The sequence below is a fragment of the Apis cerana genome, linkage group LG6, assembly GCF_029169275.1.
Source record: "Apis cerana isolate GH-2021 linkage group LG6, AcerK_1.0, whole genome shotgun sequence".
Taxonomy (NCBI): Eukaryota; Metazoa; Arthropoda; class Insecta; order Hymenoptera; family Apidae; genus Apis; species Apis cerana.
Genome location: NC_083857.1, coordinates 13571144 through 13595453, shown reverse-complemented (window position 1 = coordinate 13595453; position 24310 = coordinate 13571144). Strand labels below are relative to the sequence as shown.

Below are 24310 nucleotides of genomic sequence, written 5' to 3'. Positions count from 1 at the left end.
GAAGAGAGAATGTATACGTAAATATTTTATGTGTAGATGAATTGGAATATAGAGGGATTGGAAAATTGAAGGACGTCGGTTTGAAGCGCGGTCAACTTGCTATTCGATTGAGATAAATGCATCTCCTCTGTGCCCGAGTTTTTCGTTCCCTTTTTGGGGGATGTTACGCGGAGATTTTGTTTTGATTCGAACAAATTCTGATTCTGGTTTCGGGCATTCGATAGGAGGGAAAAGAGAAGTGTTTTTTTATTCGTCGGCGTCTTCTTCGAGACACTTCTAGGATGAGAAATGTGAAAAGCGTATGGAGGTGTGTGGAATATTCTTTATATTCGTTGCTTAAAAGTCATTTGCGAATAATTTAAAAATATATCAAGATAAGAATATCCATCATAAATTTCACTTGCCCCCTATTCAATTTTAATTCCCAGTTAAGAATTTTGAGAATATTTTAAAAAAGGTGATCGAACAAACGAATTCTTCTCTCTTAAAAAAATTTCCAAAAAAAAACTCTTTCTTTTCTTCGGAATAAATCGAATAATTGAAAATATTATTGGAGGATTATCGCGCTTAAACTTGTTAAATTCGATTAATATCGAAACTCTCGGGGGGTCACTGTCGAAAATTGGCATTCCTCCAAGAGGACGCGGTCGAGCGGGGGGCAATTCTCCGGATTAGGATTAAATATTGATGGCCGGCCTGATACAGATTAATGCGCATCCACCGCCGGCCGAACTCCCCTTCCCCCCAACGATTTGTCTCTCGCGTCTCTCGAGGAGGACGGCTCCTTCGACTCCTCTTATCCGAGAGTCGCCGTTGTTTCTCTCTTTATCTCCAGATTCCTGCTCCCCCCCTTCGTTATGACGAACCGTGTCCTTTTTATTCCTCGAGATACCATGCCTCCTAGGGGAATCTATCGGCCGGCCTATTCACCACCGAGATAAGGAAGAGGTTATATATACCCTTAAGTTATATTTTCGCGTTTATTTATTCGTTCTTCGTATTAGGTTTAAACATTTTCAAATTAGCCTGGTTTGAAATTCGATATTCCCAGGAGATTGGAAGAATCTATCGAAATGTATCAATTCATCGAGAAGTGGTGGAGGATAGATCCGAGGATGTTCTCGATCCGTGTGTATCGATCGACGTCTGACAGCTCATATATATATATATATATATCTCCGCGATAAATCTTCGCTCTGGCGAATCCTATCGAGATTCGAAGATGGACCGAGCAGTTTAGCAATTTCTTGTTACGCTTCTTTTCTTTTTCTTTCTCTCCTCCTCTGTGAAATTTGTCTCTCATTGTTGGATAATTGTTGGATAAAGAGCTAATTTCTCGGCCAAGCGTCTTTCCATTCTACTCTTATTATAGTATATTTCTTAACTCTTTGATGATTTGTTAGCCTCCAAAGTGAGACATATTCGTCAAGCGGTCGATTCCCTTTAATTTTGTACAAAATTCGTGGGATAAAATCGAACAATTCCTCTTTACCAAAAAAGCAATATCCTCTCTCCTCAATCCGTTCCATTTCCACCTTTCGTTCCGATCCACCTGATCCCCCGTCGAGAAGTTGTTCCGCGAGAGAGAGATCCGCGGTGATTCCGCACCTCGTTGACGAAAATAGCCCGCGTGGCTACCATATGGGCACGGCACGGGCCAGAATGTCGCTCGATAAATCCGGCCCGACATAGAGAGATTTGTCACGCGGCCGAAAATAGGCGAGGAATAAGTAGAGTCGGGCGCGCGCTCCCCACGGGGCGAGACAAGGAGGGCGACATAGGCGTCGATGGAAAGGGATGACGCGGTTGGTGGGCCTCGACGTCTCCTTGTAAACACGAAGGCGCCGCGGCGCTTTACGACGCCTCCGGACCACGGCCCGTGTTTAACTTATCCGAGACTTTCTGGCACAAAACCATTTTCGCTGCCCGGCTTTCGAGCGACGACACGCGCTCCACTCGCCCAACCCTTCTCTCTCCCTGTCCGCCTCCCAACCGCGTTGCACGCGCCGCGACGCCTTCCGTAAACTGTCAGCGACCGAACGCGTGGAAGCGTTCCATGTGGAGAGATCGCGAGGTTTTTTTTTCTTTCTTTCTTTTTCCTTTGGAATTCGAAAAGATTTTCAGTGTTGTTAACGAACAGAGAAAAGGAAATTAAATTGCATTAATCCAAAAAATGTATCTTTTCTTCCTTGTGATGTTTGATCGTTGTTTGACTTGATGGAGAGAATCTTTGAGCGATTGAATTATGAATGGTTCCATTTGGAGGTATCACAAGGAAGGGAGAGTCTGTTTTTTTTCTTTGGAATTTGGAAGAACGATTTTCAGTGTTATTAACGAACGATATATGAGAAAAGGAAGAAATTAAATTGCATTAATCCAAAGAAAAAAATGTATCTTTTCTTCCTTGTGATGTTTGATCGTTGTTTGACTTGATGGAGAGAGTCTTTGAGCGATTGAATTATGAATGGTTCCATTTGGAGATATCACAAGGAAGGGAGAGTCTGTTTTTTTTCTTTGGAATTTGGAAGGACGATTTTCAGTTATTAACGAACGATATACAGAGAAAAGGAAAAAATTAAATTTCATTATTCATTCATTTCATTAATTCAAAGAAAAAAAATGTATCTTTTCTTCCTTGTGATGTTTGACTTGATGAATGGCGTGGAATGGGAATATTATAATCGTGGATGGGTTCAATCTTGAGATATCACAAGGAAGGAAGAGTCTGTTTTTTTTTCTTTGGGTTTTTTTCTTCCTTGTGATTTGTTATTGTTGTTTGACTCGATGGAAGGATCTTCCATGCGAAGAAATCACTTTTGGATTGTGATGATGTGTCAATGTAAATATCCTTCCAAATCCAAAGAAAAGAAACGAACCTTCTCTCCCTTGTGATTTTTGACGTTATTTGATAGAGAGGATATACCATCTTTGAGCAAAATTGTGTCGTAACCATGGAAGGGTTTCAGAAGGAAGTGGAGGATTTGAACGATCGATGATGAATATACATATTATAACCGTAACTAATCTTTTGTGACCAGGTTAATTATTCCGTATCGTCGTGCGCAACTCAATTTGCAAGTCAATTGGGTTACCGTTGTATTCATCCAGATAAGATAAACGTTTAAAAATGGAAATGCAACAAGTTACCATTACAAATATTATCTGCGTGATGCTATATTTATAATTCTTTCGAACACGAGATTCTTAACGAAAACAACGAGATTAACAACACGTATCCAAAAAAAAAAAAACGAGAAGAAGTCGTTTAAAATAAAAGAACGATATTTCATTTATATTGAATTTGAAACAAATCCTCTTACAAATTCATCGACACTAACACAACAAGAAAGAGAGAGAGAGAAAAAGAATTTCAAGCAGATCCAACCAAGGAGATCTGATTGATTTACGAGCTTTGGAATTTGTCCGACCTCTCGATATCGATCCCTTCCCTCCATCTATCTATCCATCTCTCCGCTTAAATCTACTAATCGAAGTCCATCTAGGTGGAGAAAACCTGGCCAACCCGACAAAGAAAGAGAGAGAGAGAGAGAGAGAGAGAGAGAGAGGAAAAAATAGGAGCCGGCGTGAAACGTCTCTCCCTCTCTCTCCCTCCTTCGCGCGGAGAAAAACTAAGTCTTAATAAAGCGGAGAGGCAAGATGAATCGGTGCATTAGCATCTTCTGGCCGTGATTCATTCAGTGACGGTTCGAAAAGCAACGGTTGGGATATGATATATCGTCATTAGGCATCGGTTTCGTATTAGAACAAATAGCCGCGCGTTTCATCCCTTAAAAGGCGCGACGTGTCACGGCCCTTAATGGGCCGTAATGCGCCCCTTTCGAAAAGGAAAACCCAGTGTCGCGGTGACTCGTGCTTTCCACTACTCTCTCTCTCTCTCTGGCCATCTGCCATCTCTTTGTTTCGTCGCTTTGGAAACAATGAGGGGGAGGGGAGAGCCTTTTAAACTGAGATGAAGACGGTGGACACGGTGGATCCAAGCTCTTGAGTTTCGAGTTTTAAGTGAGGAGTTTGGATAAAGGAAAAAGTTTGCGACGGAGAAGAGTGTAATCGTCATACGTTTGGAGAAAGTAGTTATTAATTATGTTTGCACATCCGTAAATTGTTTGTACGATTCTTGTTAAATGTGAATGGTAAAATGTGTCTGATACATCTTTTTTTATTATGTATAGAGCATATTGGTGCAGTTTGATCGTTTAATCCGAGGACACCCTGTATGTATCAAAGAGCATATTTCAAAGAATGCACAGCGGTTCGAAAGAGTGAGTTTAAAATATTTCGTTAAAATGTATATATAAAAATTAGTATAGAATAAAAATGAAGATAATAATCGATATATAAAGAATAGATAAATAAATAAATTGAATCATAAAACGAAAAAGTTGTAGTTGCAGTTGTAATTAATTTAGAAAACATAATGTCTAATTTAATATACCGGATCTTGAGAATTCTAGAAGAAACAGATTTTGGAAGATATCATTTAAACAGTGATAATTTAACGGAATAAAAACTGAATAAAATTGAAAATTACAAAATGAGAAAAAAGCAAAGAAGACATATCGATCGCTCAAACGTTAAAAGGAATAAAAAAATTGTCAACCAAAGTTAAGAATAAATGTTGTTAAATCATTATCAATTTCTAACGCGAGATAATTACACAATTTTAAGTTTAATTTACAAAAAAGAAGAAAACTCATCAAAGATTTAACGATTTTAATCAAAACAGATGCTTTGAAATTTAAATGCTTCTCGATGAACTTAAACAGAATATTTCTCAACTATTTAAAATCTCAAACATCCAATTAACCATTGCACACACATCTCATCACAGTTTTCTTCTTCTTCTTCTAATCCTCGTTTCCACGATCGTTTCTCTTCTCTTCTCCTCATTTTGCGTGCCCCTAGCCTTGAATTACAAATTTAATTCCCTTTTATAGTCTCTTTGCGATCGCGTAAACGATGGAAAAGTTTAGTTGGCGTTTTGGTTGGCGCCAAAGGGGGTGAGCAACCCCCTCGATCCCGGCGTAATTCACCGGCGCATTTATTAACGCGTCACTCGGAGGGGGCGAAGCGGTGATTTATCGCGCACGCGCCGAGACGCGTGGTGGATCCTCGACATCCGGGGGGCAAGAGTTCGAGGCGTTGGCCGACCTTCCTTCGTCTTCCAGCTGCCGAATCTGCCAGGGCAAAGCAGATGGAGACGCAGATGGTGCCTCCTCGCACGAGCTGTTGTTGTTGCTGCTGCTGTTGCTGCTTCTTCTTCTTCTTCTTCTTCCTCGCTGACAAGGTAAAGCGGTTTAGATAGTTGGGGAGGGGGAGTTTCTCGAAGATTTGTTTTTTCTTCTTTTTCTTTTATTCTTTAATTCGAGAAGGTTGTAACTGAGATTGGCGGTAATTTGGTAAAATTGATGGTAGGATAATTTAGGCTCGTTTCTTTTTCGTTTGGGAAGATTTGTTTCTACCGTTTAGACGGAGTCCGTGGTTAGGTTAGGCTGGGTTGGTGATTCGATAATGTTGGGTCGAGTAGGCGGAAATAAAATGTCTTTTTGGAACGTTTGTTTCTTTAATTTAGGCGGATAGTACGATGATTAGATAATGTCGGCAGAGTAGATTGTAATGATCGGGTGGATGATTTATTATTAGCAATTTTAGAATATGAGCTTTTAAGGATCTTCTTCAGATTGATGATACGAAATTGTTATGAGTTTTCTTTTTTAATATAGATGTCCAAGGGAAGAAAATACTCCAAGGGAGCAGAAAACTAAAAAAGTTCGAAAGCAAGATGTATAATTTCAACAAATTTTAAAAATCTTCCAGATATATTGACTTATCAACTAAGAGAAAGAAAACTAAGGAAATTCGAAAGCAGGATGTACTTCATAGATGAACTTCAAAATATGAAATTTTAAGAATCTTCTTAATATAATGATACGAACTCACTCTTTCTTTTTTTCGTTATTTTTTGAATATAGACATTTGTCTGGAAGAAACTACTACAAATTTGAAAGCAAAATGTAATTTCAGAATATGAAATTTTAAGAATCTTCTTGATATAATGATACGAACTCGTCACTCTTTCTTTTTTTGTTATTTTTCTAATATAGACATTTGTCTGGAAGAAAGTACTCCAAGAGAGCAAAAAACTAAGGAAATTCGAAATTGACTTATCACGACACTTTTCTTTCTTTGCTATTTTTCAATGTAGACATTTGGAAGAAAGTTCTCCAAAAGAGCAGAAAACTAAATTTGAAGATGTAATTTTTAAGAATCTTCTTGATATAATGATACGAACTCGTCACTCTTTCTTTTTTTTATTATCTTTTCTAATATAGACATTTGGAAGAAAATACTCGAAGAGAGCAGAAAGCCAAGAAACCTAAGGAAATTCGAAAGCAAGATGAAACGGAATGCATCCTAATAAATAGTTAGGAATACGATTAATCCGGATAGGGGATTCTAAAGCGGATACGCGTATTTCAAATTCCTCCTCCAGATCCATGTATCTCGGAAGGAGAAAAAGAGGGGAAAAGAAAATTTCTCCGTGTTGGCCTTCGATGCTTCGCTCGTCCAAGCTACCCATCTATACTCGTCCTCGATCGACGACGATTAAAGGTTTTTCACCGGTTTGTCCGCCCGAGGTTGGGCCTCGATCGCGACCCCGCGTGCATCGCGTGTGCATCCACGCTCCACGATCGCGGCCCATGATCGTGAATTGCGCCTTCGATCGTAATCACCACCGTCCCTCGTTCCTCGTACCACGTCCTTACGTTTTTTTTCTTTCTTTCTTTCGCTATGAAATCTCCACAGGTTAATTCCTCTTCTTTCCATTTTCACATACACGGGATGCTGCAGCGATTTTCGTATCTTTCGTATCGAAAAATTTAAAACCAATACGACGAATACTGGAATAAAAAGAACGTTACAAATTATCGAGCGAGATTTGTCGATCGTTGAGGATGGACTTGGAACTGGATCGACAATTTTGCAGATCCTGACGTCTTCTAAATTATGTCTGAAACGTACGAAAGCGTAGAGTATAAACTATTCTTCCATCGGTCTCGGTTGGAGAGATCATTAGCCTCGTCCCCTCGATCGGCTCATCCTCTCGACGAAAACTGTATATCGAGCGGATTCGGGACAAGTCGGACACGTCCGTCGATATAAATAAAGTATCCTCTCCCGATGGATCGGCCGACACGGGGGCAAATGAAAAATCGCCGAGGCCGGCGATCAATGTAAATATATTCATGACGTGGGGTGGATGAGCATATATATGTGTATATATATATATGTATACGCGTGGACGAGAGGGGGCTGGCTTTCTTTCTTCGAGTCGAGGCGACTCGATGCCACTCGAAAGGAGCATAATTCACTCTTTGGCAGCTCATTACAATTTAAAAAGGCTTTTGTCAGTGTTACCGTGATTCCTTACGAGCTCTCGCGTCAGGGGCCTTGTCACCTTTCGGGACAGTTGCCCCCCTCCCCTTTCCTTCCACCAACGAAAGAATCCTTCCTCTCATTTTTCTCCAGACTCGGTGTCGAGCCTGTTATTAACCCTTTCGTTATTACTGGAGTAAGTCGCTCTTCGTATTATCATCATATTATTATATCCCGCGTTATTCGAGTTGCAAAGTGTTGTTAATGTCCGCAAGTTGTGAACATTCCTCGGTTTTCTTTTCGATGAACATCGTTCGCGACAAACACGATTCTTGGGAGAAAAATCGATCGAGACATTTTAATCGGTTCGAATGAGCTAAACAACGGAGGGGAGGAGGGGAGATTGGCAATTGTTTCGAGGGATCATCTGGTTTCCGTCACGGGTATCCGTGCACCGGCTGTCAAGGCGCACACGGTTCAACGCGCGCGGCTTATTTCGCAATTCCGTGGCGGCCGTTTCTCCAGCGACAAATCGTCCTTCCCCAACCTCTCCTTCCCTGTTTTTTGCCTTCACCAAAGGCAAGGAAAACCGGTCCGGAGGAACAAAAGGATGGAAGAGAGTGTTGGATTTCTAATTCGCCATGATCGAAACGAGAGAGAGAGAGATTGATCCCCTTTTGTGAAAGGCAAGAAGAAGAAATTTTACGCCTCGATGTGGAAACGCAAAAATTTCTGTTAAACGAATTCTATCCTGAAAGTGGATGCTGTTTGGGGAGGATTCGGAAATTTTGCCGAATTTTTTTAAATTTGTAACAAAAGTGATGTATATTTTCACTTTGAACAAATATATTATAGTTTGAATTTTTAATTTATCGTATAATTATCCTTTCGAAAAATTGTACATCGTAGAAATTTGTAATTGAGAAGAAGTTCAACAAGATCGAAAAATATTTCCATTTTAAACGTGAACAAGTATATTATAATTCGAATTTGTAATTTATTGTATTTGTGTATTGTAATTGTGAAGATTGACGAATATTATCTCTCTGAACGCGAACAAATATATAATAAATATATAATTTTTAATTTATTGTATAATTGCGAAAAATTGTGTATGGCAAGAATTAAAAAGAAGGAAGTTCAACAAGATCGAGGAACATTTTCACTTTAAACGAATATATTATAATTCGAATTTGTAATTTATTGTATAATTATTACAGAAAATTGTACATGATAGAAATTTGTAATTGGGAAGAAAAAAATTCAAGATCATTGAACGTGAACAAATATATTATAATTCGAATTTATAATTTATTGTATAATTGCGAAAAATTGTATATGGCAAGAATTAAGAAGAAAGAAGTTCAACAAGATCGAGGAACATTTTCACTTTAAACAAATATATTATAATTCGAATTTGTAATTTATTGTATAATTATTGCAAAAAAATTGTACATCGTAGAAATTTGTAATTGAGAAGAAAGAATTTCAACAAGATCGACGAACATTAAACGTGAACAAATATATTATAATTCGAATTTGTAATTTATTGTATAATTGTAAAGATTGTTGAATATTATCTCTGTAAAAGTGATCAAATACATTATAATTCGAATTTGTAATTTACTGTGCACGAACTATACGAAGAAAGTTCACTCACTTGATCGACCGATCGAATAACAATGTCTTTGAACAAGTCGTCACGTTCAAAATCCACTGTGCGTTCTTCTAAAAAAGAAAAAAAGGACGACTTTCTTGCGACATACCTGCCCTTCTCCTCTTGCGTGTTTCGAGAAGGGGAGCAGAGAAGAAAAGGAAGAGGAAGAAGAAGAAAAGGAAGAAGGGGATGCCTAAAGGAAAATGCAACCACGGGTCCCAGTGGGACGTGGTTCGAAGCCTGAAATTGATATGTATTCCGCGGCAAGGCGAGTCCAATCTATCGCGGGTCAAGCAGCCGGAATTTTAAGCGCGATATACGCCGTTCTATATATCGAGGATCCTTCCCTTCCCAGACGTCGATATGGACGTCTGATATACGGGGTGGCTCGGCCTCGAATTGAACAACGCGTACAGCAAAGATTTGGAAAATATATTTTAGAAAAATATCCATGATCTTAATTTAAGAATCGATTCAAAGAATTGGTGGAATTGAAAAACACTTCTCTATGGGCCAATCGAAGATCGAACTGGTCGATAATTTCAAACATCACTGTGATAAGAATTGGAAGAAATTTAGAGGAATACGAACTCTTTGATCAAAGATTGAGAAAAAATTCCTTGAGAATCACGGATAGAATCACAAATCAATACTTTCTCAAAAACCTCTTAGTGTATCAAGAATCAAAGAATTGAACTGCTGCACGTATCACGACAACGACAAAAATTTGCAGAAAAAGCACCCCTTTCTGAAAAACGAGCCAATGGAAAAGATGCAAGTTTTGCAGACCACTTTTAATCGCTTCTCATCCAAAACGTTAAAATTTCCCGAAAGAGAAAGCCTAAAATCGTTATAACCCATAACGTGCCTCCCTCCAGATCGCTCCTCCTGCACGTCCCGAAACTTACGAGGACATAAAGCTCCCCCTCCTCCTCCCCCTTTTATATCCGATCGCGAGAGGAAGGGTGGAACCGTTGGTGGGGGGACGCCGCGAAGGGACGCCGCTGGTCATCCTCGGAAAATTGAATTTCGTCCCTGAGGGCCGGCCTGGATGAGGTATGCTGACAGTTGGAAAATTTGCGTTTAACCGGGTGCACGCGGGAATCTTGCCGAGGACACATCCCGGAATGCTGGATTTTTCTTTCGTTTCCCCTTTTGGAAAGGGTGGTGAGACGATACATTACGATTTTCGATAATCGACGTTTCATTTCTCAAATCTCTCGATGAGAGAAAATTTTGAAAGGGATGAATATGTATTTAAAATTTACGCGCCTATTTGCTCGTTATACTTTGCAAACGTTGTAATACGAGAAAAATTGAAAAACAATATATATATACGTTTCATATTTCGTTGGAAAAGACGTATCGATCGAAGGGATCTTTCGGTTTCTTTGCTGTGTCTCGATTTGGCAAACAGGGTGATAAGAAAATTGATACGCATTTTTCTCGCGTTGATTGCGTCCCAATTTTTAAAACACCGTTACACGGGAAGTAAAAATTAATCTTCGGTCGCGTTGCAATCGCTTAGAGATAAGGGAGAAAACTTTTTCCCGTATTTTCAACAAAAAGTATCGACTAATGACGCCGGTGTACACATGCGCGCGCGCGCCATTTTTCACTCATTTGCAATGCAACGAGATAAGCGGGCGTCTTAAATTAAAATCGATATCCCGTTTACCATTAAATTTTTACGCCGAAAAAAAGGGCGTAATCTTAATCGCTTGACGTTAATATATCGACGGGGATTAATTTGCATGCGAACAACGAACCGAGTCGAGTCGAGGAACAAATTTCTTTTGTTTCCAGCAAATGGTGAAAAAATTTTCGGTTACTCACCGTGTGGCACCCATCCATGGTGGCACCTGTCGCAGTACCGGATGTGCCTCTTCCCCGGCGTGAACGAGTCGCACGAGCATCCATTCACCGTGCATTTGATGGACTGAAACCGAGCAGAAAAACAATAATTACGGGGCCAGGCTTAAACGTTTCGAGCATATTGTTCATTTCATCGAAATATTACTTTCTTGTACTTGTAATTGCGTAACGGTGGCCTTCCAACGAACATGAAAAAGTAAAATACACAATATCGTTATTTCCATTCCAAAATTTTGCAATTTTCTAGAAACACTCTACGCCCCTAATCTTCCTTTTTTCCCTTCCTTTTTGCTTTTTTGAGCCAATTTTAATAAAATGCACCGATTTGAATCTCTCTCGGTATCGAATAAATATAATCTTTGCCTAGAAAAATACCAAAGTACCCACTGGAACTGCTCTGCTCGTTCGTTACGCGAAGAAGGTGTATAAAGTATAAGGGGGGAGGGAATTTTTATAGGATTTTTCAGCCGAAGGGAAAATATACGGGGATATATATATAGCGGACAGTTTGGCGCGGATTAAAGGATCGTCGCCACGGGCGGGTAGAAAAAAAAAAGGAAAGAGAGAAAAAAAGAGGGGGTGTGGTATTTCGAGTGACCGTTTGGCGCAACGCCATCCTGGAAGGGAGGAAGGCCGGTAAGAAGGGGTGGACTTGGCCGGATTTTAAGGAACCGTGAATATTTTCCGCCCTTCGGCACGAAATTAACCCCTTGGGAGCCACCGTCCAATCCTCCCCCCCTCCTTCTCTTCCTCCAGGCTGAAACGAAGCTCGGGAATAGAGGGAGTGTTGCTTTATGCGGCGGACAAGTTTATTTTTCTTCCTTTTCTATTTTCCTTACTTACTTTGCCTCACCTTTGCAGTCGAAAAATGGGGAGGTTTATGAACTGATTCCTCTTCCGTCTTTTCGAAAGTGTTAACGCGGGTTCGAATGTTGAGTAAAATTTCCTATAATTCCAGTGTCGAAAAGAAAAATGAACGAGTTAATATCGAGAGTGACAACTCTTGTTCTGACCGAGCTTTGTATAGAATGTTAAAGTTTTCTGATGAACCATTTTTGTAACGATTCATTGCATTTTCATAAGTATTCCTGTAAGTATATGGGGGACAGTCAACGTGTTAAACGGACGCCGTTGTCATCGTGGAACCGGGCCTCGAATCTAGAAAATAATATTGCTTTTGATTATAACGTAAAAAAATTAACATTGCATATAATTAACAATATAACTTGAAATAAAATAGGGAAGGAAAGAAATCGATAAATATTTATGTAAAAGTGAGAAGAAAACAAAATTACACGTTGAAACAATTATTTTTTACACATTTGAAAATGAATTTTGTCCGTCCCAAGAAACGCCATTCATAAAAATCAATATTTTTACACTGCGCAATATTGTGACATAATAGATCGAGCAGTAACTTTCCAATAAATAATATTCGCTATAAAACTTTTCGAAACACAGATCTCGCCTATTTTTGTCGTTCTTAATACGAATTCTCCTTTTCCCTTTGTCATTTACATAAATCGAAAATGGTAGATACAATTTTTGAGCACATAAATTTATCAAAAAAAATCTCTAACTACTCGATACGCGAAAAACGCCAAGTTACGACGATCTTTCTCCAACAAAGAAAAAGAGAAGGAAGGAAGAGGAGGTCCCATTTATCTATAACCACACGGCTCGTTTCGCCTTGGAGAAACGGAGAGGGAAAACGTCGTTCCCGTCGTACGTATGTACGTATATATTAGCGTTATGGCGTTACGTCGGCGTGTGCCGCTAATATAAAGACAAATGAAGCGACGAGCGCGCCACCATCTTCGGCCATGTGTCTTTATCCCAGCCACATCCGTCCCCGCGGCGCGGCGCTGTCCGCGGAAAATGTTCTGTCGCCGTGGAACGTGCGAGTTGCGGGATAGGTTGGCCGACGAAAATTTAACTGCCGGCTAAAATTTTATTAGGCTCGCCGCGGGTTATTTATTCGGAGCGGAGCGACAAGATTATACGGCGATATTAGCGGTCGCTCGTGCCAAGGGGAGAGAGGTAATGGAGGCGAAACAAAGTCCCTGCAAGTCGCTCCTTTTTTGTGTATATATATATATATATATATTCGAGACGCGTTGGAATTAGCTTTTTCACGAGTTAATTCAACTCGCTTCCAAACGTGGGAGCGTGAACGTGTAAGTTTTGTTTATTACGGGGGATTGGGATTTAATATTATCTTGGAAGAAGAAGGATCGAATATTGTTTTGGAAATTGGAATTCATTTTTCTAATCGTGCATAAGCATCGAAATTGATGATTGATAAAGTTACGAGAGATTAATATCAAACGAGTATATAGCCGAAGCAGAAGAAAAGAACAATTCGTAGACATTCCAATTTACTAATTTGTACAAATACGTGTATTTGTACGCGCGAATATATATTAAGGAGAAAAGTTATCCCTTTAATAACTCCTTCGAAGAAGCGAGGCAAAGCCGTTCCATTAGCCGGCGATTCGACCAATTAATCAGACGAATCAGCCTGGTTTTTAAAAGAGAAAAAGGTAAATTGATGAACTCGTCGGTCGGCTGGCAGCATCGTTACACGTCTAATCGGAAGATATACAGCCGCGAAAAATATATACAGAAGCTGTTCCTTAAGCGGGGAGTATTAAACGAAGAAACGAGATGATAAACCGGGAACGGAGAGAGAGAGAGAGAGAGGGAGAGAGAGCTGGCAATAAATGTTTGGCGGCTCGTAAAAACGTTATTGCCTTCCTTACGCGACGATGGCGGAAAAAGATTTTGCCGACGATATGCAGAAAGTTATTATTTCGAGAAAAGGAAGATTCCAATCGAAATAATTATCCAAACCTTCTTGTTCGTTCGATTCGATTGTAAAAGCGAAATTACGAGAAAAAAGAGGAAGAAAAACTGACAGATCGAGAATAATAAAAACGAGTCCGGATATTTCGGGACACGCGACCCCCGAAGCGTTCCCTCTCTCTCTCTTCCTGCAACGAGATGATCGAACACGCGGCCAGAATTGTAATCCAAGCGAGGAACAAGCAACGATGGCTCGTTACAACGTATCAACGAACGATAATTAATTGCGCGGATATGGATTACGCGAATTATCGGGAACGTATATTTCCGATCGATAGGGGCGATGGCAGCGTCGATGATTATCATTATAATCGGGGAGGGAGGGGGGCGCAATGAGCCCGGCGCATTGTTAAATATAATCAACGCCGCGCGTTTCGAGCAATTCGTTAACGAGCGGATACTGGAATTACGAATCGTTTGTGTCGCGAAAAAGAATTCATTTACAAACGATCTTGTTGTTCTCTCCTTTTATGTTCTCCCCGTTTGAAAGCCTATTTAAATTTAAATCCAAGAAACTCGAGCGAACATCGATACGATATCGGAAGAGCGTTACGGGCGAAACTAAAGCGCGTAATAAAATTCCATCTTTAGAGCAGTGTACATAGAATACGGGAAGGCAATTTTCAGGCTGGGTGTTCCCATCTCAAAGGGTTGCCGGTTAAAAAGAGCTACTATCGGCGTTTCACACTCGAAACGGGCCGGCAAACACTCACCGCGGCCAGCTAACTCGAAATCGACTCGATGGCCACTCGATTCCCTCCCCCGCTCCTCCTTTCGCCGTTCGGAACAACAACCTCCCCTCCTCCCCTTCCCTCGACGCCGTTTATTTTCCATCGAAACCACCTTCGACTTTATCTTCACCGGGTAAACGTAAACTCGTCCCCTGAAAATTCCAAGTAACGCTTAATTTCTCTTTTCTTTTCTTTTTTTTTTTTTTTTGGAATACTTTCGAAAATTTTGCTCCTGGTCTCTCGATCGATTTTCCTCCGGTTTATCCATTGGAAAAGAAGGGGAAGAGGAAGGAAAAATCAATCTCGACACCGACGAGATTCGGTCGAATTTTCTTTCTTTCCCTCGGTTTATTAAAAAAATTTATCCCCTCGATTTTAAAAAGTCTCTCCCCTTCCCCCGGACGGGAGGAGAAGCGGAACGGGGGGCGGGCAGAGACGGAGGGGGATGAAAAGTACGAAAGCTCGGACGGCACTCGAGGACGATGACGCGATATGGCCGGCTCGCAACGCGGCCAAATCTCTCGGTCGGATGTTCGGCAGGTTCGTGTTTAATGAACGGGGCTAATCTCCAACCCTTCTGCCCGAAACGCTCGAAATGCAACGTTAACGGGAGGCGGCCTCCCGCGCCGGCAACCGACTCGTTCATCGTTGCAAATTAATTTGACCAGAGCGCGAATTAAACCTCAAGTATAAAGCTTGGCGAGGGCGTCGACGATGCAACCCCCCTCCCCTCCCCCGTTAATGAGTTGGAGGATTTAAGCTCGGCATCGTGCTGATCCGATCCACCACCCCCTCCCTCGGTGTCCAAACTTTATCCAATCCTTGCGCGTTGCCGGCTGTGTTGCGTTATCGATGTCGTGTTCCAAATGCGCTGCTTTATTTTCCCGCCTTATTCCACAAATTTCAACAATTCAGAATTTACGAGTCTTCTTGCGAGCGTTAAGTCAGAGTGTTAAGTCAGTTCAAATTAAGTTTCTTGCTTAAAGTTATTTAGTTATTGGGTTATACTGAATTATATATTTCTTTTTTTGAATCGTATTATTTATTCTATTTCTTTGTCAGAAAGTTTGAAAAAATCGTTGCGAGTGAATTAGTAAAGTTATTCAATTATTCTTTCTTAGTTGAAGAGAGAAAAGTATCACTGAGTGTTAGATCACGCAGTTTGGATTGTAAAGTGAAAAATGTCTTTGTAATCGTTAGAAGAGGAGACCAAAGATAGTTTAAATCGTGTTATACTCGCGGTTTCGCTTGGAAAGAAGAGAGCAACTTGGCAAGTCCTTTTTACGCGCGTTTCTTTTCTTTTTAAAGATAATCGAAATTGGCACTCCTCCCCCTAAGAATCAGAAATGCGGCACGTGCGGTCGATTGGGACGAACGATACGCCGGCGGAATAGAAAAGAGAGGAGACGTAACGTTTCCAAGCGGCCATACTTCACGCGTGTGACGGAATAATGAAATGCTAACAGCCCGGGCTGCGTTTAGCATATTGTCGCGGCCACAATGGCAATTTGCGTGATATATCTGCCCGTTTCCTCGGGACGCGTTCAAATGTACCGGAATTAACTGGCCCTCCGTGCGCCGGAAGACGCGGCGTATATTTCGTCTGCCATTTGCCAAAATTCAACTTGAGATATCCTGCATTCGCATACATTATATTTTTTTTGTAAATATCGAGAAATTTATTTTTCCGTCATGCATGCACTGTATAAGTGATCACAAAAGAAAATAAGAAAATGCAGAATTTGAATAATTCGCAAAAGAAAACCACGGAGCGGTTCGATTAATTCCTTTCCGAGGCGCGAAATTCAAATTGAAATATCCTATATATACTATATTTTTTTATAAATATCGAGAAATTTATTTTTCCATCCATGCATGCACTGTATAAGTGATCACAAAAGAAAATAAGAATTTGAATAATTCGCAAAAGAAAATCACGGAGCGGTTCGATTAATTCCTTTCCGAGGCGCGAAATTCAAATTGAAATATACATATTATATTTTTTTATAAATATCGAGAAATTTATTTTTCCATCCATGCATGCACTGTATAAGTGATCACAAAAGAAAATAAGAAAATGCAGAATTTGAATAATTCGCAAAAGAAAACCATGGAGCGGTTCGATTAATTCCTTTTCGAGGCGCGAAATTCAAATTGAAATATCCTATATATACTATATTTTTTTATAAATATCGAGAAATTTATTTTCCCATCCATGCATGCACCTATAAAATACTTTTTACGAGTGATCAGAAACGAGAAAATAAGAAAATAAGAAAATTCGAATTGGAGGCGTGAAATTCAAAATGAAATACACATCGTATTTTTCTATAAATATCACTTTTCCACGTTGCATGAAATACTTTTGCAATTGATTAAAAAGAAGAAAAAGAAGAATTTGGACTCGGAGATTAAAGGGCTCGGGGGCGCAAAGATTATCTCGTTCCTGCGGAGGGGCAGGTTAAGGGAGGATGGAAGGGTGATGGCAAGGGTCCTGCGTGGACGATAAATATCGCGGGCGACAAAATATCGCGAAATAAGAAAGGCTCTCTCAGAGGTTGACGCACGGCACCCCGAGGAGCACTAAGTCACATCGGTGCTATGCTAACTTTCCCTGACCCTCCCCTTCCCCTCCTCCATTTCCGACCGATGAAATAATATCGGCCCCGATTGCCAACCTCGAATCCATGTACCGTGAAACGTCCGCAACACCCGTATTCAGGGCCGAGCAAGTGAGCCGCGATAATCGGCACAAGGAGAGGGATGCGCGCGTGTGTGCCTTGTTGTTGTTGCTGTTTTTATCGTTTCCTTTGAGGACACGTGGTTTCTTGTCGAAGCGGTTATCGCCATATCGTTTCGAGGGGTGGAAAATGATTGGAAATTATTGGGATCGTTTCGAGGGGCGCCAATTAAATTTTATGCAGCCGGGATCTTTTGATCCGGAATGAAAGAGAGAAACGAACTTCGAGGGATCAAGATAATTAATTTTGATTCTTTTTTTTTTTTTGAATCGACACCACACTGCTTTCAATATTAATTACCATTTTTCAAAACGTTTATAATTAATCTGAGAGTATCCGAGTTAAGAAGTAAATTTCCGTAAATTTGTCGAGAAGCATTTAAACTTCAATTTTGTAATGTAACATCTCAAAGCATCTGTTTTATTAATTCAAATCGTGTTTCATATGAGAATTTTATACCATGTGATGATTAGTCAATGATTTTTTCCACATCTATCTACAAACTTTCTTTTCACTTTTTATTTTTTGAATTTTAACATATTACGATACATATGTAATAACATTTCCAAATTTAATTGGTAATTTTTAAGTCGCCATGCAATATAATGAATGTAGAACAAATGGATAGAAAAGAATCGAAATATAATCGAAAAAAATATTGCTGATAATTAAAGAAAACGAATTGGTCCCTGCTGCTTTTTCTCTTTGTTTCAGACAGGTAGAGGCGGAAGGGTGCTTTTTAAATCTCATTATTACAGCTGGCGAAAAATAAGCGGAGCTCACGACGGCCTGGAGAACTTAATCCGAGGGACTTTGCGCCGTGCAAACGATCGCATCCCCCTCCCTCTATAACGCGATCACCGAGAACAATCAGCGAAAACTCCCTCCAAACGTTGACCTCGAAGTTATCTTACTCGAGAAAATTAATTTAACCCTTAAAAAAACAACTCTTAATTTTATTTCTCAACAAGTCCTGTCCTAATCCGAACGATTACAACGGGGGAAAAGAAATTTAAATTAATTTCTCAGAGTGAGCTGATCGAGTAACGAGACACGATAATTTTTCATACGACACACGAGGCTTTTCGACTCTCGCTATTTGAGGGTGACGATAATAACAGTGGTCGTATTCCGTGATGTACACGGAGGGAGGAGACGTATCGGTAGGAGGAAGGATACTCGGCTGCCCGCGGCAAGGATCGAGCGGATCTCGCGGGCCCATCTCGGGCGGAGGCGGGCGAAAAGGAGAAGAAAGGAAGGAAAGGAAGAAAGGGAAAAAATGACTAGACATTTTAATAGAGCGAGTTTTCATCTATCGTCCCTATTCATCGGCAATTTCCGATCGAGTCGCCCGTCCCGGGGGTGATCGATCGCCATTGTCTCGGCGATCCCAGACCGAGCCGCCCCCGCACACTTTTCATCCCGCCGGCCACACCTTCGCGCCGACCGATCGTTCCATGAAAATTAAGCTTAATGGAACGGCCATTGCACGCGACAATTTTCCGTGACAATTCTTTCCTTCGGGAGGAAGTGAATTTTTGTGAAGTTTTTATCGGGGAAATATTAGGAAAATGAAAGATAGGGAAGATATTTTCCACGCGTTCATTAAGGTAATTGTCAATCGTTCGCAGTTCAATTTCAGCAAGTAGCACTCGAGCCCGCCGTTTGATAGCCGCCTGACACGGGACTTACCCTTTCCTGGTAAAACGTGCAACTATATATCGGATCGTGACTCGGAACCTTTTCGATCGGCTACACCCCCTCCGACTACGCCGACCAATATCCTGAATTTCACGATCCCTTCCGTCATTCTCTCAATGTCCAAACGAAACGAATAGCTAATTTTCAATTACCATTTAATTTTCCTTACGGAAATTAATTCGCAACGATAGAATCTCTCTCTTCGTCGTGTTCCAAGTTTTCTATTATCGGAATTCGGCAACCAAAGAAACTGTTGAGTTTAAAAATAGAATGGAAATGTTCGAGTAATCCTTCGAATGTTGCATCGAATCGAAACAATAGGATTTTACAATATCCGCAGTTTTTTATTAAATCCATTAGGGGGCACGTGTTTATTATTTAACGCGTGGAGGCGTGTTCAGCTCGCGTTCATAACTCACGAAAACCCGTCGTGGAACAAGGCCTTAATGTCCACTCGAAATTCCGATTTATTCGAGAAACCTCGACCCCCCCAAGAGCCGGCCGTGTTCGATGGAATCGAGCCGACCTCGCCTGTCCAACATCCCCGCGAATGGGACGAAACACTTTCTCGAATTAAAGTTCGATAATTTTGCAGTGATATATATTTTGACTCTCTCGTCCATGTCTTTAACTTTTACTCGTAACACGAATTCTATTATCGGAAAATTTGCTGCCGTCTTGTTGGTCGTATCCTCTGCCCAAACTTTCCTCTTCCTAGGATGCGACACGAAACTCGGCGTGGTTTAATAATCCCTCGTTACGAGGGGGAGATCTACGCGAGAGGATCGGCGGGACGAGATAAGGAGAGGTGGAGGGGGTGGTTGGAAGGGCCCGGCCGGGGCCACGGGTCGATGGTTGATATATCGGCTCGTAAAAATGGCCGGCGAATAAAATATCTCGGCGGGATCTCGGGGCGAAGGTCGGCGTCGCCGAAAGGGGCCCCCTCGCCGCGGCGCGCAGCGTTTATGGGTGACCGGGGTACACGGACGCGGGGCCCTCGCACACGTACCCGTAGGTGCGAACATTGTTAACAAGTCCCGTATTTTATACACGCGGAGGAGAAAACAAGCGGGCAGCTGCCGGCGAGGGGAATCGGGCTGGGCAGGCAGGGGTGTTCCGTCTTTCCACCTCGGATCACGGCCCCCTCCCATTCGAAAATTGATTTTCGTCGAGTTTGTTATATTTCGTTCTCGAAATCGCGGCCATTTTAATTTCGAATTTCTGGGAGCAAGGATGCAGCAAGGAAAAGTATTCCAGTATTAAAATTGTGTGCCAGATTCTCAGAACTCTGGAAGATTTTTGAAAGAACAATAATCGATTGATTTTGTATTTGTGGAAGTGAGAATGCATGAGAAGTATAGTGTTTCGAATATTAATTGTGTACTCTGGAAGATTTTTGAAAGAAGAATAATCGATTGATTTTATTTGTATGTGAATAAATTTTAATTTTGAATTTGTGAAAGTGAGAATGCATGAGAAGTATAGTGTTTCGAATATTAATCGTGTATTCTGGAAGATTTTTGAAAAAAGAATAATCGATTAATTTTATTTGTATAAATTTTAATTTTGAATTTGAGAAAGTAAGGATGCAGCAAGGAAAAGTATTCCAGTATTAAAATTGTGTGCCAGATTCTCAGAACTCTGGAAGATTTCTGAAAGAAGAATAATCGATTGATTTTGAATTTGTGGAAATGAGAAGTATAATGTTTCGAATATTAATTGTGTACTCTGGAAGATTTTTGAAAGAAGAATAATCGATTAATTTTATTTGTATAGATTTTAATTTTGAATTTGTGGAAATAAGTAAGGAAAATAGTAGTCCAGTGTTTCAATTAATTGCGTCAGGGAACTCTGGAAGATTTTTGAAAGAGGATGTAGGATAATTTTGATTGATTTTCTTTTCTATGGATTTTAATTTTGAATTTGTGGAAATGAGGATGCAGAGAAGCATATAATCCAGTGTTTCGAATATTAATTGCGTGAGGGAAGATTTTTGAAAGAAGAATAATCGATTGATTTTATTTGTATGTGAATAAATTTTAATTTTGAATTTATGGAAGTGAGAATGCATGAGAAGTATAGTGTTTCGAATATTAATTGTGTACTCTGGAAAATTTTTGAAAGAAGAATAATCGATTTTATTCGTATGGATTTTAATTTTGAATTTGTGGAAATGAGGATGCACTAGAAGAGTATAATTCGAATATTAAATACCAGGGAATTTTGGAAGATTTAAAAGAGGGGATCGGAGACTGACTTTCATTTCCACGGACTTCAAAGATACACCCAAACATATCAATTACTTATGAGACAACCGAAAGATTTGATTGATTTTATATTATATTCACGGTGCGTGGATTTTAATTTTGAATTAGAAAATATAATTTACCGTTACCATGTTAATTAATTCAAAGATTAATAACTTTGCATGCTTGAAACATAAGAGGCGTTAATTTTCAATTCGATGAAGCGTGGGAAATTAAATTTAAGAATAAAGAGATAACTTTAACTTTGGTATAAAGATCGGATTAATTGTGCGAACCAAATCATTTCTATCGCCGCCGACCTTATTCATCCGGAATAAAACCGCGATATTTGGAAGAGAAAAGCGATATTTCATACGATCGTGTCCCAGATACAAATGGCGGAGTTAGGGGGCCCGCGGGTAAAAAGCAGGGGGCGCGCTCCAGCGCATCCAGGTCGGCGCGAATAATCGTAACATAAATAAAAGGCGGTGGGCGACGTCCATTAACGCGTGTTTTAGGGGCGGCGACGTTAATCCGTCGAAACGGGAATTTAAATTCCCCCTCTTCTGGGACAACGTGAATAATTCTCGATCGATCGGATATCGATCGCCGCGGGATCGCTCGAATTTACATACGGATAGCTCCGTCGATGTAACTTATTATCGGCAGATATATCAATTTTACCTCGTCCTTTGTTTCCTTCGTTCCTCCCCTCGTTTTTCGAATTTTCTTCCCCTCGTTACGTGCGCGTCTCCTTCTCTGTATTTATTTCGACAAAGACCCACTCTTCGGGGATAAAAAGGATACAACGGATGAATAAGTTTGTTTCGTTACTATTGGCGGTAAGGTGGAAGAGAAAAGGGTGTTTCGAGTTTGGCCTGGAATAGGAGGAAAAGATTGAGAACCTTTTTTCGGTCGGCTGCGAGTGATATTTTCAAAGGCTCGTTTCTTCCTCGCCAGGCCATAATTCCAAGCATAAACACCGATTCCAGGCACGAGCAACCGTGTCTCAAACGCGTTCTGGAACAATGAGGACCGTTTACCGTGATTAACTCCTCGCGCGAACGAGAGCGAGAATCCGTGATTCGCACGTTCGAAGGTGTGCAGCAACGAGAACGAGAACGAGTTTGAAAAAAGGAGGAGAGAAAGAGAACGGACCGAATGAGTCACGGACGGCTTTCGACGATACTCCGATAAGAATCGAATAACTCGTCGAGTTCAAATTTTGTCCGAAAGGAAAGAGAACTTGGAAAAACTCGAAGCTCCCGAAGATGGAGCATTCTCGAGGACGCGATGGAGCGAGGAAAGCCACCGCTGACGGCACAAGTGCAGCGAGAGTGGAGCGGGAGATCGTGAGATCAATGTCCTTCGGTTTCGTTATTTAGGTCGCTGGCGCAACGCGGGAATATTAATTCATTAATTACAGCGTATCATATTCCATCTTCCAACCGACCCGTTTCCTTTCGAACGGATTCCGAATAGAGAACAATCCATCCGCATCGCGATTAATCACCGCGAATGATTCACCCTTCCCGACTTTCCTTTCGTCCAAGCGATCGGTCATTATTATCGCACCATCGTATCCTATTATCACTACGCAAGCTCGTTCAAAACTGTAAACGCACGTTTGTCGTCGCGAGGGAGAAACTCAGCGAGAGGAGGAGAGGATCCGCTTTATTTTACCGAGCTGCTTCCGGATATTCCCCGCACGTGGTGCTCGGGTCAGGAGGTTAGGTTAAGGAGCAGCAGCTCGCCCCGCCACCCTCCGGGAAAAGGGTTTCCGCCGACGCGAACGGAGAGGGGGCTGCACGAGTGACGATGGCAGAGAAATAAGAGGAAAGGACGAGGGAGAGAGGGAGAGGGTGGCGGCTGGCGCGGAAGAAGAGGTTAAAAGAGGAAAGGAGAGAGTAGGAAAGGGATCTGCCTCCTGCACGCTGGCCCCCGGGGGCGGCGTATTGATCCGGAGGCGGCGGCGGTCATCCGGCCGCTAATTAAATGCCAATCGCCAACCTCATCCCCCGTCGACTTCCCCTATCCCTCTCCTTCATCCCCGCCCTCCGACTACACTCAATTCACCCTCTACTCGGTCTCCCGTCCCCTTTGAACCCGTACAACACCCGCCATATCCCGCTTCATATCGCCGTATCCTGATATCCCCCAACCCCCTTCTTACGTAGATTTCCATCAAACGTTTTGCGCCGGATGCGGATCGCTTTCAACCGAGATTCACGCTGCAAATTCTCCTATATTTTTACTCCAAAAGTTTGTTTCCAATTCCAAATATACATACATATACATATATATACGTATACAACATCGTATATTTCGATATTCGTGTTCGATCGAGGCAAAAAAAAGAAAAGGATCGCAACAAGCTTTTCGTCTCCTTCGTGATTTACTGCGGAGGTAAACCAGTCACGTTCGGGTGGAGTTTGAAAAGGGATGGAGAGAGAGAGAGAGAGAGGTTTGGATAGCCAGAAGGGATCAGCTGCGCTCTTGCAGAGTCCCATGGGAAGTCAATCAACCGACCTTTCTTCGACCGCGGCGAAGGGGTGACTCGCGATTCCGATCCCGCGGAAAATTCCGTTTCATTCAGCTCGTCGATACCTCTCGACACCATTGTCGATTTTATATACCTCTCTCCGGATATCGGGGCTGGTTTCAATGACAAAGGATGATGGATCGACTCCGGGGGAACACGTATGCTGGGAGGAGAAGAAGAAAAGAAATAGTTTATCCTTCTCGTTTTCCGTGGGCAATTAAAGAAATCGCGAGTTGGCGGGCCTTCGAACAGCCATCTTCCAAGTAAAGGCGATCCATCGATTTTTATACGCGAAAGTTTATACGTTTATTTGACTTTTCGAGAGCTCCCCCATCGACGGCACCGAGCACCCCTTTTCTTTCTTTTCTTTTTTATTCGGTGTTAATTGGCGCGGAAGTAATTAAGAGACGGCTACCCTCGGGGACCCACCCCCAAAGCCCCGGGCAAACGTTTGCTCCAGGAGATGGAAGCGCCGTGATTAACAACAAGATGGTTGATTGGCCGAGCAAGTGGAATTCCTTCCATTTATTTTTGATGGATCTATTTCGATCGCGGAT

General features: G+C 41.4%; 1 protein-coding gene across 3 annotated transcripts in view; it reads right to left on the bottom strand.

Annotated features, from left to right (window-relative positions):
- The window catches only part of LOC107994100 (uncharacterized), a 230508-nt gene that overhangs the window by 146690 nt on the left and 59508 nt on the right, over positions 1–24310 (bottom strand). For all 3 annotated transcript variants that reach the window (XM_062076528.1, XM_062076526.1, XM_062076527.1), the window contains one exon: positions 10889–10991. In XM_062076528.1, coding sequence (XP_061932512.1) covers positions 10889–10991 — 103 coding nt within the window. The remainder of the gene's footprint in view (positions 1–10888; positions 10992–24310) is intronic.